General features: G+C 45.9%; 1 protein-coding gene across 7 annotated transcripts in view; it reads right to left on the bottom strand.

Annotated features, from left to right (window-relative positions):
- The window catches only part of PLEKHG5 (pleckstrin homology and RhoGEF domain containing G5), a 1,098,541-nt gene that overhangs the window by 249,495 nt on the left and 835,202 nt on the right, over positions 1 to 13,844 (bottom strand). For all 7 annotated transcript variants that reach the window (XM_085608897.1, XM_085608896.1, XM_085608900.1 and 4 more), the window contains one exon: positions 11,521 to 11,581. In XM_085608897.1, coding sequence (XP_085465023.1) covers positions 11,521 to 11,581 — 61 coding nt within the window. The remainder of the gene's footprint in view (positions 1 to 11,520; positions 11,582 to 13,844) is intronic.

Here is a 13,844-nt window from a genome sequence, read left to right on the forward strand (position 1 = left end):
TTAACCCCTTCGCTGCGGCGCGAATTCCGCCGCAGCGCTGGGGGGGTTTGGGGGCAGCACGGTGGCGCGGTGCTCATGACGGAACCGCGCCGTCATGAGTCACGGGCGAGCTGTGCTCATGACGGCTGGTTCCGTCACGACTCCGCCCACTCTCTAATTCGCCCGCACAGGCGGGGAATTCGAGCCGCGTGGGAGGAGCGGCCGCTCCATGACGGAACCACGCCGTCATGAGCACACGGTGCCCGTGGCTCATGACGGCGTGGTTCCGTCAAGGGCACACAAGGGGTTAAGAAAGATTCTTTGAGGATAGATAAGAATTATAGGTGAAGATGTTCATGTCTTCCTGATTTCAGTATTTGGCTTACAATTGTGGCACAACTATGCCAATGTGTTTAAAATGTGGCGCACATATTATCTGGGAAATATTTTACAACAGTACCACATATTAAAACGATCACTGTAGTTCTTTCAGGTCAGGTCTTTCCATAATTTGAAAATGTTGATTTAGTGTGGGGTCTGCCAGCTGACAACCCTGAAATTGCATCACAGTATTTCTCCATCAAATGCAGTTCTCTCCTCTCACACTTAGGTCGCTTACTGACTTCGTTACTTTTCAAGAAGATTTTAAAGACCTAGCTTTTCAATAAATCATTTGCCAAGTATTACTAGGCGTCACCGTCTCTCACATGACACTTACTTCAGCCCCAATGATCCTTTGGGTGAACGAATAATTTATAAGTACAGTTACCATTACCATGAGCATGGGTGAAATGCATTTGTAAATTTTTTTACATGCATTACCACCCCATTATTTCCCCTCATTCACTGTTCTAACCACGAAATTTTCAGTAGGTAAAGCTGGGTGGCAAATGTCTGCCCATACACGAGTGAGCACTATTTGCTCTCATCGCCTGCTGAGTGCATGCATTAAAAGTAGTCAAAATTATGTTCATGCCACTTTTCAGAACCAGTGCACAGTTCTAAATAGCCTTTCAGGGGGTATATTTTCATGTGGTGAGTGGATATTGTCACTAGGCTTCCCCATATGTTCTCCGACTGAGAGAAGAAAATTAATTAGAGAAAAATTATGAAAAATAAAGGATGAAAAGCACTTAAATGAATTATAAAGTAATTAAAATTAAACGATTGGATAAAATGATGAAAAATAGACTAAAAAATCAATAAAAAGGACATTATGAAGCAATGAATATTAAGTTTTGAATTTTTCTTTAGCTAACTCGTAATGTAAACTTTTAATTTTTTTACAAAAGTTTTATGAGACAAAAAAGAACCAACAAGTTCACATAATAGAAAGTGTGTATAGCAGCAACATCTAGTAAAAAGAAAAGGAGTTTTCAAAAAATGTCAGGTAATCATAAAGGACAGAGCACAGGCCCTCAAACACTAATATACACTACTACGAATAGGAAAATGTGACTGGTGTTCCTACAGCGTGCACATGTGTTGTATGAAAAGAAGCTTTGATTCTGAAGTGGCCTATTAGGGCGGAATAGATGTATATTGGGAAGTTCATGAGATGGACTGGAGGCAAGAGAACTGGGCAAGAGGGGTGAAGCCAGCACCAGGTGTTGTGGTGATGAATCCAAAGGGCACTGGGGGCCATGAAATCGGAGGAGCAGGTAGCAGCACCTCATCATTTACAATGAGGAAGTCTCTTTTTCAATACTTAATGATTTTCGCATAAAAAAGTAAAATGACTGACAATATTTTTCAGCAAAATTAACTCGATTTAAAGAACTGAACTGAAGCATGTTTGTCAAACTTGGATAGATTCTCTGATTACATTTTTCAGGTGCCTCTTGAATACCATTTCATACATCAAACACTCAATTGCCTTGACAACATGTTAAACATATGAGATGAGGTTAAGGATACAAATTCTGTAGGGTTTAGCAGTCAACTATGTTGCCTTATTACGAGGAGATTCGATTGTGATGGGGATCGGTTATATCGAGTTCTCGCTCCTAATTGAGAGAGAAGACAACACCCCATTAACAGAAATGAGAACCAATGGGATCTCTTAACAGGAATCAATTTCCAGAGCTGACAAGTTCCTAGCACTGCAGTTTCAAGTTCAACATGCATATTGTCAAGCAGTTTGAGCTGTTGGCGTTGCATTATTATTTTCAATGCCAACAGCTCAAACTTTCAGTAATGCGAGACCTATTACATTGCAAATGCTTGTTCTTTTCTCCCCCTCCCCCACGCACACACACATCGTGCTGCACTGCATTGGCAGAGTCAATATATCAAAAAGGTGGGACATATTGGCTTTGCCACGATTTGCGTTTATATCTGTTTTACTGTTTAAAATGTTTTTCGGCCTTGAGTGCAGTACATTCTATTCCGAACCAGTTGTGAGAAGGATGAGCACGGGTTAAGAGTACTTACTGTACCATCATAAAAGTAATGTTTCTGTGCTGGCCATTAGTGGTCTTATTTCTAGCCATCAGCCGTGCCGGACTAGTATCCAAAATCAAACCTGGCAAAAATAGTTAAATCCAGCCCGACTCTGTAGGAGGCCGTGAATTGCAAGGGGCCGTGAGGGGTGGTGAGGTCATGGCAGCCCACCCTAGCTTGCAGCCTATCGGGGAAACACCAGAGGGGCAGTCCGGCTCTCGCAGTGTTGGCCGATATGGTCATGTGAGATTGGCGGGGAGCGTTGTGTGTATGCGCTGTGACTGCAGCAACGAGCAGTCAGCTCGGTCCACCATTTTAAGTTAGCAGCAGCAATTCTTCCGCCCGTACTGTTAATAGCTCCAGCGCCTTGGCATGTGACAGAATTGCAACGTCAGACGGGATCATTCTGAACCGTCGGAAATGCAGGACTGAAGGTTACCTCAAAAAAGCCTGTCTGACGAAACCGAGGGATGCCCAGCTGTCAGGCACCCCCCTTCTTTCCTGTAGTCTAAAATATAGGAATTCAGTGTAGTGTAGCGGTATCAGGACTCACAAGCAAATGACCACACAAACGCAGGTGCTTTAGTTATTATGTCTTTGTGATTATTGGTGCTCTTACAGTTTTCTTCTGCTGGTGTTTGTCTCCAGTGCCGGATAGAGCTGGTCCTTGCTGCCCCAGGTCTATCCGGCACTAGAATGCCCTTCTTTTCCCGCACTCACTGTCCTTTCGTAGGGACAGGAAGTGGTGGTCAGTGCCCTGGCTTTGGCACTCGGAGGGATCCGCACTGCAGTCCTAGTGTCCTCGCCACATGACCACGTGTGCTCGCTAAAACAAGCAAGGCCGAAGCGGACCATGGTGAAAATCAAAACAAGCTGGGTCTGAAAAACCACCACTTCGGAAACATGATCACTCACTATACGCCTCCAAGAGATAAGAAATTGCTTCACGACAGCCGTGAAGCTGACGACGTAGTCCGGATGGGCCGTCCAAAAGGGAGAAAGGGCAGTGACCAAAAAGCATCCTTTTCAATGGGAAGCCAGCGTTTAGCATAAACGCTGACGCAACCCAATGAAATGATGGGCGGGGCTTCAAGTCCCCTTCTGAAATCTCCTCTCTCACAATATGTCTCGCCGAGCGAGCAACGCATGTGCGCTGCAACGCTAGGCGAGACCTAAAAAGCACGGCTAGGCATCCGCGACGGTATCATGGAACTGAGATTCTTGATGTTGAGGAGGGTTTTGTTGAAAAGTCGGGTCTTGAGTCCCTTCCTGAATTCCATAAGAGAGGGGGAGGTCCGGAAGTGAAGGGGGAGTTTGTTCCAGGACTTCACAGCGAGGTAGGAGAGAAGCGCTCTCCATTGTTGCTTCAGCGGATGCAAAGTATGTGTGAGGGAAAGGGAGGCAGAGAACAGGTGTTTGGTGAGTTGATGAAAGTTCCCACGGTGGTTGATGTATGCTGGCCATTGATTGTGAAGAGTCTTGTAGTTGTGGATCAGCATCTTGAATTGACATCTCTTCTGAATGTGGAGCCAGTGGAGCTTCTTGAGGTGTGGGGTCCGTTTGAGAAGGTCGAGAATGAGTTGGGCCACCGAATTCTGTATGGTTGGTAGTCTCTTCAGGAGCTGCGTGATGATACCTACATAGAGTGTGTTGCCGTAGTCCAGCCGTCTAGTGACTAGGGTTTGGGTGACAGTTTGTCTGGTGCTGAAAGGGAGCCATTTGAAGATCTTACGGAGCATGCAAAGAGGGAAGAAGCAGGCAGAAGATACTGCGTCGATCTGGCTTTTCATGGAGAGCTTGCTGTCCAGGATAATGCCATAGTTGTAGGCATAGACTTTTGGAGTGGGTTAGGGTCCCAGTTCAGAAGGTCACCAAGAGCTGTTACTCAGGGAGGTGTTGTTCCCAAAGATCACCACTTCCATTTTGTCTGTGTTGAGCTTCAGGCAGTTGATTTTTATCCAGGCTGCAATGCTAGTAATCCGCGGAAGCTGGAGCTCATGGTGCGGTGTTGTCTAAAAGCAAAAGGATATGCTGGGTGTCGTCTGCATAGGATATGATGTTAATAAGTCCATGGGTTCTAACGATGTTGGCCAAAGAGGTCAGGTAGGTGTTGAACAGTGTAGGGCTGAGGGACGAGCCTTGGGGGATGCCGCAGATAATGTTCTTGGATTCTGAGGTGAAAGGTGGTAGGCGGATTCTCTGAGTACCGGTGAAGAAGCAAGCGATCCATTTGAAGCTGTCTCCTTGGATTCCAATGTGCGGAAGCCTCTTAATACGGGTGTGGGGTTTACAGTGCTGAATACTGCTGAGAGGATGAAGAGGATCAGGGAAACTGTTTCTTCCCAGTCAAGGAGGTTTCTGATGTTGGTGGTGCAATCAGGGCAGTTTCGGTGATGTGGTTGGTGTGGAATCCAGATTGGGAGGTGTGCAGAAGATTGTTGTTCTCCAGGTTTTTAGAGAGTTAGCAGTTGATGGCCTTTTCGAGGACTTTGTTGGGAACGGGGAGCAGAGATGTGGGACAGTAGTTCTAGAGTTTTCTGGGGTCAGTGGACAGTTTCTTTATAGGGGATTTGACTTCTGTGTGTTTCCATTCTTCGGGAAAGGTGGCGAAGGGAATGGATGTGTTGAAAATGGTGGTGAGGTTATTGCTTATCGTCTTTCTCCCAAGGTTGAAGATGTGGTGGGGACATTGGCCCGTGGGTGCTCCTGAGTGGATGGAGTTCATGATGGCTGTGGTGTTCTGTGTGGTGAGCTGGTCCCAAGTGGGTAGCAGGTGGTTGAGGTTAGCATCTGTGGGATCAAAGAGGCTGAGGATGTTGAAGGCGGTGGGTTGGGGTTTGAAGTTTTTGTAGATGGTGGAGATCTTGTTGTGGAGGAAGTTCACCAGGTTGTCGCAAGAGTTCTTGGGAAGGGGTGAAGATGTTTCCAGTGGCTATGGGGTTGGAGAACTCTCTGATGATGCTGAAGAGTTCCTTGCTGTGGTTAGAACTGGCTTCAATACGGTCGGCTTGAGCTCTCCCTTTTGTTTCTTCAGGATTTGGTGGTATTGGTTGAAGTAAGTCTAAAAGGTAGTTCAATCTGTGCATTCCTTGCTGGTGCGTCATTTTCTTTCTAGTCGCTTGCAGTTGCGTTTCATGTATACCAGTTCCGTGGTGTTCCAACTGGTCTGTTTGGTGGATTCTAGGGTCTGGTGGGCTTGATGGGGGCAACTCTGTTGGCACAATCGGTGATCCAGGGGGAGAACTTCGTAACAGCCTGTTCTAGGATGGTTGTGATATTGGTTGGGAGGTGCTGAGGGCATTGGTCCACTGGCTCTCAGATACTTTGCTCTGGCTGCGGTTTAAGGTGCTGGGTAGCAGGGTGGCTTGGTGGCAGTTCAAGGGATCCTGTGATGGTGAAGTAGACGATGGTGTGGTCTGTCTAGGTGAGCTTGGTGACATGGCTGTACTTGATTCTGTTGCTGGCAGTGAAGATGGGGTCTAGCATGTCGTGCATTGTGCGTGGGGTTGAAGACTAGCTGGGTGAGGGCGATGTTGTTCATATTTTCAGGGAGGTTGACTGTGCTGGTGTCGTTAAGTTCACTGAGGTGAAAATTGAGGTCTCTGAGGAAGATGCAGTAATTGGGGTCAATGGTGAGCGGGGCAATGAATTTGGGGATGGCGTTGCAGATCCTAGGGGCATGGTCCTGAAGGTTTGTCAGTTAAATATACATAAAAATTGCAGTTTGGTAAATAGTAACCTTTTTTGAATACGGATTCACTCACTACAATCTGTCCTTGACCTTAGCTGTAGTCACTAAATGGGTGTTTGTTACCTCCATCCCTTGAATTTATCAAGTCATATGATCTTCTTCAATTTTACTACTGACTCAAACGCTTTTTAAGTGTCTAAAAACACAGGGAGTTCTCTTTAGGGTAAAGGCCATATTTAAAGGGGTTCCACAAAATTCTTATTCTTTCTGTTCTTGTCTTCTCCCTTTATAGGTATCATGTGTCTTTGAGGTACATTGGGCTCTTTGCCACTTGGGGTGTCTAGTTTGTCACCTTCTGGATATTTGGACTCAGACCCAGATGAGCCTAGAGCATCTGGTACCAGTAATAAAAAAAGATTAGGAGCACTTGAAATGGAGCATGAATTTCACAAATTTAAACAGAGGAATTCCCTTAGCTACGCCTCCTCCTCTTATTCCAAGTACAAATACCGCCAAAGTAGCATGAGGTGCCACTCAAGACCACAAAATAATTCAGGTGAAATGGCTTCCGGAGGAATGGGCCCACTCTTTAAATTAGAAAGAGATGAGAGTGTTTATTCATGCGCTTCTTCCTTTCCCTCATCACCTACACAACCAGGTGGTGTTAAGTGAGAACAGACAATGCAGTAACAACGCTGTATCTCAACAATCTGTAGGCAGGTGTTCTTGGTCTCTAGCAGGCTTGACTTCTCAGTCAGTTGGGCAGAGAATCATCTAATCTTCTCCACTTTCAAGGAAAAGACAATGTTTTAGCAGTGACATTTTATGGATTTTGAGATCTCTGGTCAAGGCATAGATTGCCTGCCCCTGTCTGGGACAACAGCGAATTTTATTTGCTTTTTTCTGCTAAATCAAGCCTGTATGATGCCAAGCAATGCTTAACAATACGCTATGTGTTCACTAAAAAGGTCACGCAAAAACAGTAAAAATATGCCTTGGCTGGGGCTCAAAAATGCTTAAGATGACACCAGGTAGCGAAAGAGGGTGGGAGATAGAGGTAGGCAGAGGAGAGGGGGAAATATCAAGACAGGGAAAAGGAGAAAAAGAGATGTGAAAGTGCATGTCTACACAGGGAATGGCCGCATCATACGCAGAAACTTGTGTAGCCTCAATTACAGACATGTGCAAAGCAGCCACATGGGCCACTTGGGCCACTTCATCTGTGTCTGCTTCCCATCACAGGGTAGATGTGAAAAACTGTGCATTGGAGTTTTGTGCTACGGTATTAGCAGGTGCTATGGCTTAATTGACTGATTTTTCCTTGTATTTGCTTTTTTGATTAAATGTATGTTTCTACATCTATTTGGGAGCTCTGTTGTTCTGGGAATCAAGTTGCAATGTATTTCTAGGATATATCCTCATATAGTAAGAGGCGGTACAAGAAATCGGTTGAGGAGGTAATGAACCAGTTGCTTACTAGTGGCCCTCATTACTCTGAACACCTATTTCTCGTATAAGGTTAAAATGGCTCTCCTTTCCTGCCCCAATTACCACCTTTATTTCCTCTAGTGGTATTACAGGAAGTATGGTAGGCCTCATCCCTCTATTGCCTGGTTATTAGGAGGGACATGGAAGTGAGATGCTGGATAGAGTTTCTTTGATTGGCTTAGCTGGGTCACGTAGTGGCTGAATGGGAGGAGAGACACCGACAAGAACAAGTAATATTACGGGAAAAGGGTATTCGGAGTAATTTCTCAGTCCCTGAATGACATTTCTATTTTATTGATTTAAACTTACAATCAGGTACTCATGCCGCCTGGTATGAATGCCCCAGGCCTCGCACACCTTCGGAAACGCCGGGATAATCTCCCAATGGAAAATGAGCAATGGTGACAAACAGAAGAATGGTGGCAGAGTATGTTGCGTAACCAAGATTATTTTCACATAACTCCTTCAATACATGGTGAGAACCAGTGGAAAGGTGGCATTCCAAGAATACTGGCATGATATGAGCTAATGCTACTCTTAATTATTCTCTCTAACTGAACCCAGCACCGCACGAAGGAACACTCGGTCTGCACCATAGGATCCCACCCTTTCTTCTTGGGGCGTCGCCCAGAGCCAGCCCAGTCTCAAGCAACTTTTGGGTTACACAAGGACCCTCGCTCAACTTCTCCAACATATTTTATAGCCGTAAAATATAACATTTGAAGCAATCTCTTTCTGCCAAACAGATGTTTTTGCATCTTCAAGGGGCACTGATGCTGCTTCAATATTTCCACTGACTGCGCTGCGACAATTGCTTGGCCCAGTGCCATGTTGCTACTGTGCTCCTGCCTGACGCGGTGGCACATCTGTTCGCTGCTTTGGTTAACACCGATAGTTCACGGAGACCACCAGAGGAGGAAAAATAAAACTTATTTCGTCCTGTTGTGGGAGGTATCAATGTGAGAACGTGCTTTAGTCCGCCAAAGAGCTTTCAAATGGAACATATTAAGAGAAAGAGACCACCATGGCTACAGAGTAACTCTTGTTAAAGTAACTCTTATAAAAGCCTCGAAGTTCATCATAAAACCACTACACAGAGGATGAGTGAGTGGTTTCCCAAGGGGTGGGCCATATTTGCTTTGGCAGCGAAACAAATCGCATTGTAATTTAATAGAACGTAATCGAGTGCGTGGCTGAATCTAATCTTACACTCTATGCGCAGGCACGCGCCATGTTGTCAAACTTCACGCACGTCACCGTGTGCCATACATGGTCAAACCACAGACAGCAGCACCCTCTCAAAATGCACTGCAAAGGTCACCAAGGAACCCGATGCAAAACAGCGACTCGCGGCCTTCACAGAGTCATTAAGCGTAGGGTGACCAGGCGTCCCGGGTTTGCTGGGACCGTCCCGGGTTTGCCACCAGCTGTCCAGGCAGATTTCCAAAAGTTTGGCTCATGTCCCAGTTTGTAGAGGGAGTCAACAGAAAACAGTGAGAGGCACCTTTTAGGTGTTATAAAGCTGTACTAGTTAGCAGCTATTATAAGTAAGCAAATTAACTAACAGATATGATGTTGGTTTTAGAAATTACATTTTATTTATTTTCTTAGTGCCTCTTCTGCGTTCCTATGTTGATGAGAGCTGTCATTCTGCGCCGCTTCATTGATGTAAAATTGTAGTCCTTCTCCTATTTTTGCATAATGTCCCGGTTTTTTGCTCTTAAGATATGGTCACCCTAATTAAGCGGCATATAAATATTGAAACGGGATCCCCCAGCAACACACCTTAGGCTTCTTTACGTAGGGAGAGTGCCCAGCATCGGATTGGGAAGGCGGGCAGTCGGGCATTGGCCGATGGGTCGGTGCCTAAGGGTCACCAGTGGGACGGTTTTTGTCAACCGGCCCACAGAGCCTTATTGTCTTCCCCACAAGGCCCCTGTAAGCAGCATCATGAGCAAGGAGGCTCTGAGGGGGTTGCTTTCAGTAGCCTAGCTAGGCCATAGTGTTCTGTCGGCTGCAGACTTTATCTTGGCCTCTCGTGGGGCCGGCGCTGACGCCCAGAAGCAATGTCCCACTCCCCTGCTGCGGGCCATTATCACCTCAGCTCCCTGGAGCAGCAGCTCTGTGCTTTTCTTCACCCCTCCCAGGTCATTTCCCTGAGGCTATAGTTGGCTGGGCTGAGGTAAGTGAATGGCCTTGCTGAGGGCCTATCGTTGGCACCTCGGCTACAGTGTCTTTCAGGCCTTGGTGGTGTGGGGGGGGATGTTTGCATAAACTTCACTATGAAGCACCTTTCCCAGAGCCGAAAATGTAGATAATGTAATGTTAGGATCAGAGCTGCCGAAAGTGAACTATGGAAATAGGTTCAAGTCCCAGCCTCACCTCAACATCCTGTGATTCTGGGCAAATGACTTAATTGCGCAAGGCATGAAATCAAAATGAATTTGATCTTCTGTAATGTAACTGGTGCCCATATAAATTGCACCCTTTGGCAGAGTTGATGCTATATAAAACTACAATAAAAAAACATAACTTGCTGTTTGTTCATTTTTTAAGAATCTGCAAAGGCTGGAACTTATTAATGAGAGAGGATTCTTTATTCAATAATAAAAAAATCTGTATTCCTTCTTAACATGGCTTTTCTTCCTTTGTTTAGTTTTAACTATCAGTCACAGATCAATAAAGAATCTTTAGACCACATTTTAAACTGCTTTCACCTTATGTTTACTGTTCAAACTTTGAAGTGCAGGGGAGAAAATACCAGCATTGGGTGTTATTCTTAATTTTCGTACTGGCAAGGGCATTAAAATACTGGTAATGCTGGTTAAAAAAAACAGCCAGGTGGCAAACATAGCCATATCAGTTGTTGTGACCTTTGAGCCACTTTATTTCACTTCGCCCGCCCCGCCAAAATGTAGTACTTCTAGTTTTCACCAATGTTTCTGGCTCTATGAGCTGTAAAAAAAAATGTATCAAACATTTCTTTAAAACTGAGCCCAATGAGACTATCCAAATTTTGTTTCGTGAACGGGCGTGATCCAGGAATGTGGGCCACTTTTTTGGGAGTGCCCGGGCCGAATTGTGATCCCAATGCGACCCTGAGAGTGTCATATAAACAAATACAATACTTTTTGCTTATGATAAAAGAGAATAGAAGACGCAGCGCACAGTTACAAAGAAGGACACGAGAAATGTGACCGTTGGGACACCCTTAGAGGCGATGGGGCGTCTGCGGGTGTCTGGTGGAGACCACAACAGTGAATGACGCAGTTAACAATTAAACACACAGAGAATATTACTTGTATACAAACTGAGCTCCCAAGACCGCACTGGGGGACTGTTCATTCATCACTGCAGTACTTCATTTGAAGACGGTGTCGTGGCAGGAGGCTAAATGATAAAATATAGGTGTAGCGCCGTGTGGTTTGGCAGCGGTTAAAAAATCAAGGTCAGCAATAGCTCAGGACCATGCGTGAGAAGCTCTTCCGTCCAGGGTTTGCACTGCATGCTGGGGCCTGTAGTCCCAACTTAATAACAGGCTAAACAGTACAGTAAGTTCCAGAACGCGACCCAAAAATATGGATTTCATGAGCCACTCACGCCTGGGTCTGGCAAACATAAAAGCTGTGACGTCACCCACATGCCCTCCTGCTAAGCATTGGCCCATGACTTGTGCATTGCTGCCCCCCCCCACCCCCCCCACACACACACATACACACACGTTTCTAACCGCCCCAGTCCACTAGGTGGTGCATCTATATTTCACTCGTGTAACCACGAGCCCCAGCTCGGTCTTCAAGGAGCTAACTAGCGATGTTCCAAGTGTGGTCTTCGAGATACTACATGGTGTCACTTTGTGGATGGCATCAATCCAGCCAGCACAAGATCATTTCACATCAAGGAATACACATTTTGCTTACATCAGTGTGTCGTCTTCTCGTTTTCTTCTTGGTGATCTTCAATGCTGAACTTTTCTTGTCTCTAAAGGGAAAAAAATGCAGCCATTTGTTTTCCAGCCCGGTTCTTACAACATTACACATCTGATTCAACAACATTTATTGAATGAAAGCGACTACAGCAGTCAAGGGCGGGTGGGCTTTATGTTTTTTTACATTTCCATCTGTATTTATCCAAATTTATGTTTATCCTAAAGAAGATATTCCTTCTTTTTTTTACATGTAAAGAAAATAAACTGGAAATTGTGTATTTCCACATCTATTAAACCAGAAAAAGCACATTCACATTCGGATGTCAATCAGGTGCTAGTTCTGCAACTATTTTAGTAGTCTTAAGCAACACAACAACACATTACTGCCAAACGTAGCACTGCATTTCAAGCACTTCGAGGAAGGCGGGGCCGGCATCGGCCCCGCCACCATTATGGCGGTCGGCCGTGCCCCCGTCTCTAGCCAGTCCCGTGGCCCCCGCATTGGTCAGGGGGCCGTGCCCTGGAGGTGATTGGATCACTTCCGGGTCATGGTAGGCTCCTCCACGCCCCGGAAGTGATCCAATCGCTTCCGGGGCGCGGCTGACCCTTCGGCAAGAACCAGTTCCAGCTGGTAACTGGGTAACCCCCTTTAAAGCCAGGGGGATCGCGAAGTGCGTTCTCTTTGCACTCCGCTCCCCTCGGCAGCACACGCGTCGCGTGTGCCTCCTCCCTCGGGAGGACCTTTAACCTTTTTTCCCCACCCACCATCCCTGAGATAGATGTTTTTTGACGCAAAGTATGGTTAATGTGTTTTTTCCACAGGGTGTCAATTATGAGGAAAGGTCGAATGTAGTGAATGAAATGCCTTTTTTGTCGTGTTTTTAGGCTGTATTTCGAGTCAGACGGTAAGGTCATCGGTTGGACAGACTAAATTTACTAATCTTTTGGGGCGCCTTATTAAGTGGGGCACCCAGAGGGGAGGGAAATGTGTCTCTCACCAGACTCCAGGGGCAGTTACAACCGGTTGGTTGCAACGGGGCGGGGCTAAAGGGGGGTTACGCTTTCCACTGGCTGGTTGGCCACCCCGCCGCGGGCGTAAGTAAGCTGCGCTGTCTGCATGGCCCCTTTATGGAGTAAGTCTTGAACGTATGGGGGTTGCCTGGAAGGAACTACTTCCGGGTCAGCTGGGCCCCCTGCGCATGCGCACCCTGGTTGGGGGGCGCGGGACAAATATGGAGTAAGTCTTGAACGTATGGGGGTTGCCTGGAGGGAAGTGCTTCCGGGTCAGCTGGGCCCCCTCCGCATGCGCACTCTGGTTAGGATGCGCGGGACAATTTGGATTAAAGGGGGAGGGGCCAGCGTTTTGACCTTGCCGTAGGCCCAAAGGAATACGCAGAAATGTGATCAGCAATATGCTTGGACTAGGATAGGAACATTATGTATTAGAGTCCTGTTCAAGCTAGGAATGAATCAAATGTGCCGAATCCTGTCTTGTCATTTCTGCGTAATTATATATTTGTTTGCAAATATGTGTGTTTGTTAATAAATACGATCGGGGGTCGACGACCCCCTATTCCAAACAAATGTCTAAATTGGCTTCTGTAACAGCAGAGGGGAGGAGGGGGCGGTAGGCCGTACTCGACCATATGCAACCAACACGACTTCATTGGGCATCTCATCGGTTTTTAACCCCCCCGCTGTCAGTCTGCACACTTATCACCCTTACAGTCATGATTGACAGCTCTCAGAAACATTCGGAAGAAGACACTTCAAGCTTTCGTCTATTTGCAAAAGTAATTGCAGTCAGGGGAACAGGTTATATTTTTCGTCTGTATTTATCTGTAAAAAAAAAAACGGGGACTCGGTCATAACGCCGGGTCATGGAAATACATTTGGAATTTCTCATTATTTGCAAAGTGTTTTCTGGTGAAGAAGAAATGTATGGAATTTAGACCTGCAAATTAAAGTGCGAGCTCAATCTTGTTCATTTGCTACCAATCATGCGCTGTCCATCACTTAAAGTGGGAAGCGCTGAGAAGCAGAGATGCGATGCAAACAACAAAATGAACTACATAGGTTTGTCTTGAGAAACAATACATTAATATAGACAGGACGGTCAAAGAAAAACACGCATACTGCTAATCTGACTTTGAGGCAGCCGAATTTCCACATGAAGCGCTTTACAAGCAACCAACATAAAAAAAAAAAAGTGCAAGTCGCACAATTCCAACCTCAATTTCCAGTGGCTGATCAGTGCAGATTGAAATGAACACCTAACAAGTTTTCCCATAACATACAGGGAATAGGCGGTATAAT

This window comes from Triturus cristatus, chromosome 1_2, assembly GCF_964204655.1.
Source record: "Triturus cristatus chromosome 1_2, aTriCri1.1, whole genome shotgun sequence".
In the NCBI taxonomy this organism is placed as follows: domain Eukaryota; kingdom Metazoa; phylum Chordata; class Amphibia; order Caudata; family Salamandridae; genus Triturus; species Triturus cristatus.